The sequence below is a fragment of the Pundamilia nyererei genome, unplaced genomic scaffold (genome assembly GCF_000239375.1).
Source record: "Pundamilia nyererei isolate P.nyererei 1_Seehausen unplaced genomic scaffold, PunNye1.0 scaffold00027, whole genome shotgun sequence".
Taxonomy (NCBI): domain Eukaryota; kingdom Metazoa; phylum Chordata; class Actinopteri; order Cichliformes; family Cichlidae; genus Pundamilia; species Pundamilia nyererei.
In genome coordinates this window covers 1,227,306-1,228,824 of record NW_005187428.1, presented here as the reverse complement: position 1 = coordinate 1,228,824, position 1,519 = coordinate 1,227,306, and the positions used below count along the sequence as shown (strand labels likewise).

At 42.2% G+C, this 1,519-nt stretch overlaps 1 protein-coding gene across 1 annotated transcript in view; it reads left to right on the top strand.

The window, feature by feature from the left end:
• LOC102192961 (E3 ubiquitin/ISG15 ligase TRIM25) overlaps positions 1 to 1,484 on the top strand; it is a 9,614-nt gene extending 8,130 nt beyond the window's left edge. The window contains exons 6-7 of the mRNA XM_005728052.1: positions 395 to 549; positions 688 to 1,484. Coding sequence (XP_005728109.1) covers positions 395 to 549; positions 688 to 1,232 — 700 coding nt within the window. The 3' untranslated portion in view covers positions 1,233 to 1,484. The remainder of the gene's footprint in view (positions 1 to 394; positions 550 to 687) is intronic.
• Positions 1,485 to 1,519: the final 35 nt, after the last annotated feature.

Here is a 1,519-nt window from a genome sequence, read left to right as displayed (position 1 = left end):
TAAATGAGGGAGGGGCTAATAATCGGCTCAGTCATTTTTAATGATCGTTGAAAGCCCAGATCGTAATCGTGATTAAAATTCGATTAATTGAGCAGCCCTAAGCTGAATGTGCTCCCAGAAAATCAGTTTTGTAAACATGCTGCATAGTCGTTTATTTTATTTTAATGAAAGTACTAGTTAGCTCACCCTAGTTGGTAAAAGCTGATTTTAAAAGTTCTTTTGCAATGCAATCAGCAGGGATGGTGATTTGGAAAGCGATGTGACACTTTTGTGCTGTGGGTACAAATCCCACACACTAAGTACACACATCGAAGAAATGGAGATTGGATTTATATGTGCAATTTGCTGCATGATAGTCTTAGGGCTCATTACTGACTCAGTTCTCCTTCATCAGGAGTGGTGAGATGGGGAGCTATGTGGAGCAGTTTGAGGCCACGGAGGAAGTGAATCGTCCCCGGCTGAGGTGTCTGCAGCAGTGGACAGAGAAGCGACTGGACACAGTTGTCATCAATACACAAAGCAAAGATAGAGATCTTAACAGGCTCCTCTGTAAGTCATGTCTTGTTTATACTACTGTTTATACAGCTCACACAGCTAATTACGCCACAGCACTAAATACATGTGTTAGGATATTCAGTTAGTCTTAATTTTCTCATCTAAATTCTTCCTCTTTAATCGTGTACACAGATGGCACCATACCCCTCTTGGATTCAGATACGGCCCATCCTAAGCTGCAGCTGTCTGATAACAGCAGAACGGTGACCTACAGCGATGCTCAGCAGGCTTACATGGAGCACGAGGCTCGCTTCAGTTCCTTCCCACAGGTCCTTTCCTCATTAGCACTGGAGGGGGGGCGTTGGTACTGGGAGGTGAGCGTGTCCGTGGATGATGGTCGATGGAAGGTGGGGCTGTGTGAGGCTCAGATGGAGAGGAAAGGCCAAAAGGACAACTCTCGTCTGGGGTTCAACAGTTACTCCTGGTGCCTGGCCTGTGACAAAAGGAAGGTAGAGGCCCTCCATAATAAAGTATCAGTTCCTGTGGATTCAGATGGACTGCAAAGGGTAGGAGTGTTCCTTGACTTTGAAGATGGTATTTTATCATTCTTTAATGTGACACCAGGGGGCAGTCTAGCTTTAATGCATTCCTACAAGCAGAGGTTTACTAATCCTCTTTACCCAGCCTTTTCTGTGTCTAAAACACACTTGTCTATCTGTGATTTGTTCGAGTCTTAAACTGCACAGAAGCACCATATCAGTTCTGCTGATTGATTTACAAACTTCATCAATCTGTGGTGCCTTTTTTAAGTGTTAATCTATTTTAGTAAAATGTGCTGTTGTGTAACTTTCTCATGGATGATAGATCTGTCCTACACTGCATACAATCCCTGACTTCTGCAAAGATCTGTAAATGTGATTTTTACATCATTTGAAAGAACTGGAATAAATAGAGATCCTATTCAATATACCTTACATGTAACAGTCAATCACTGGTAGTGTATATATATATATATATATATATA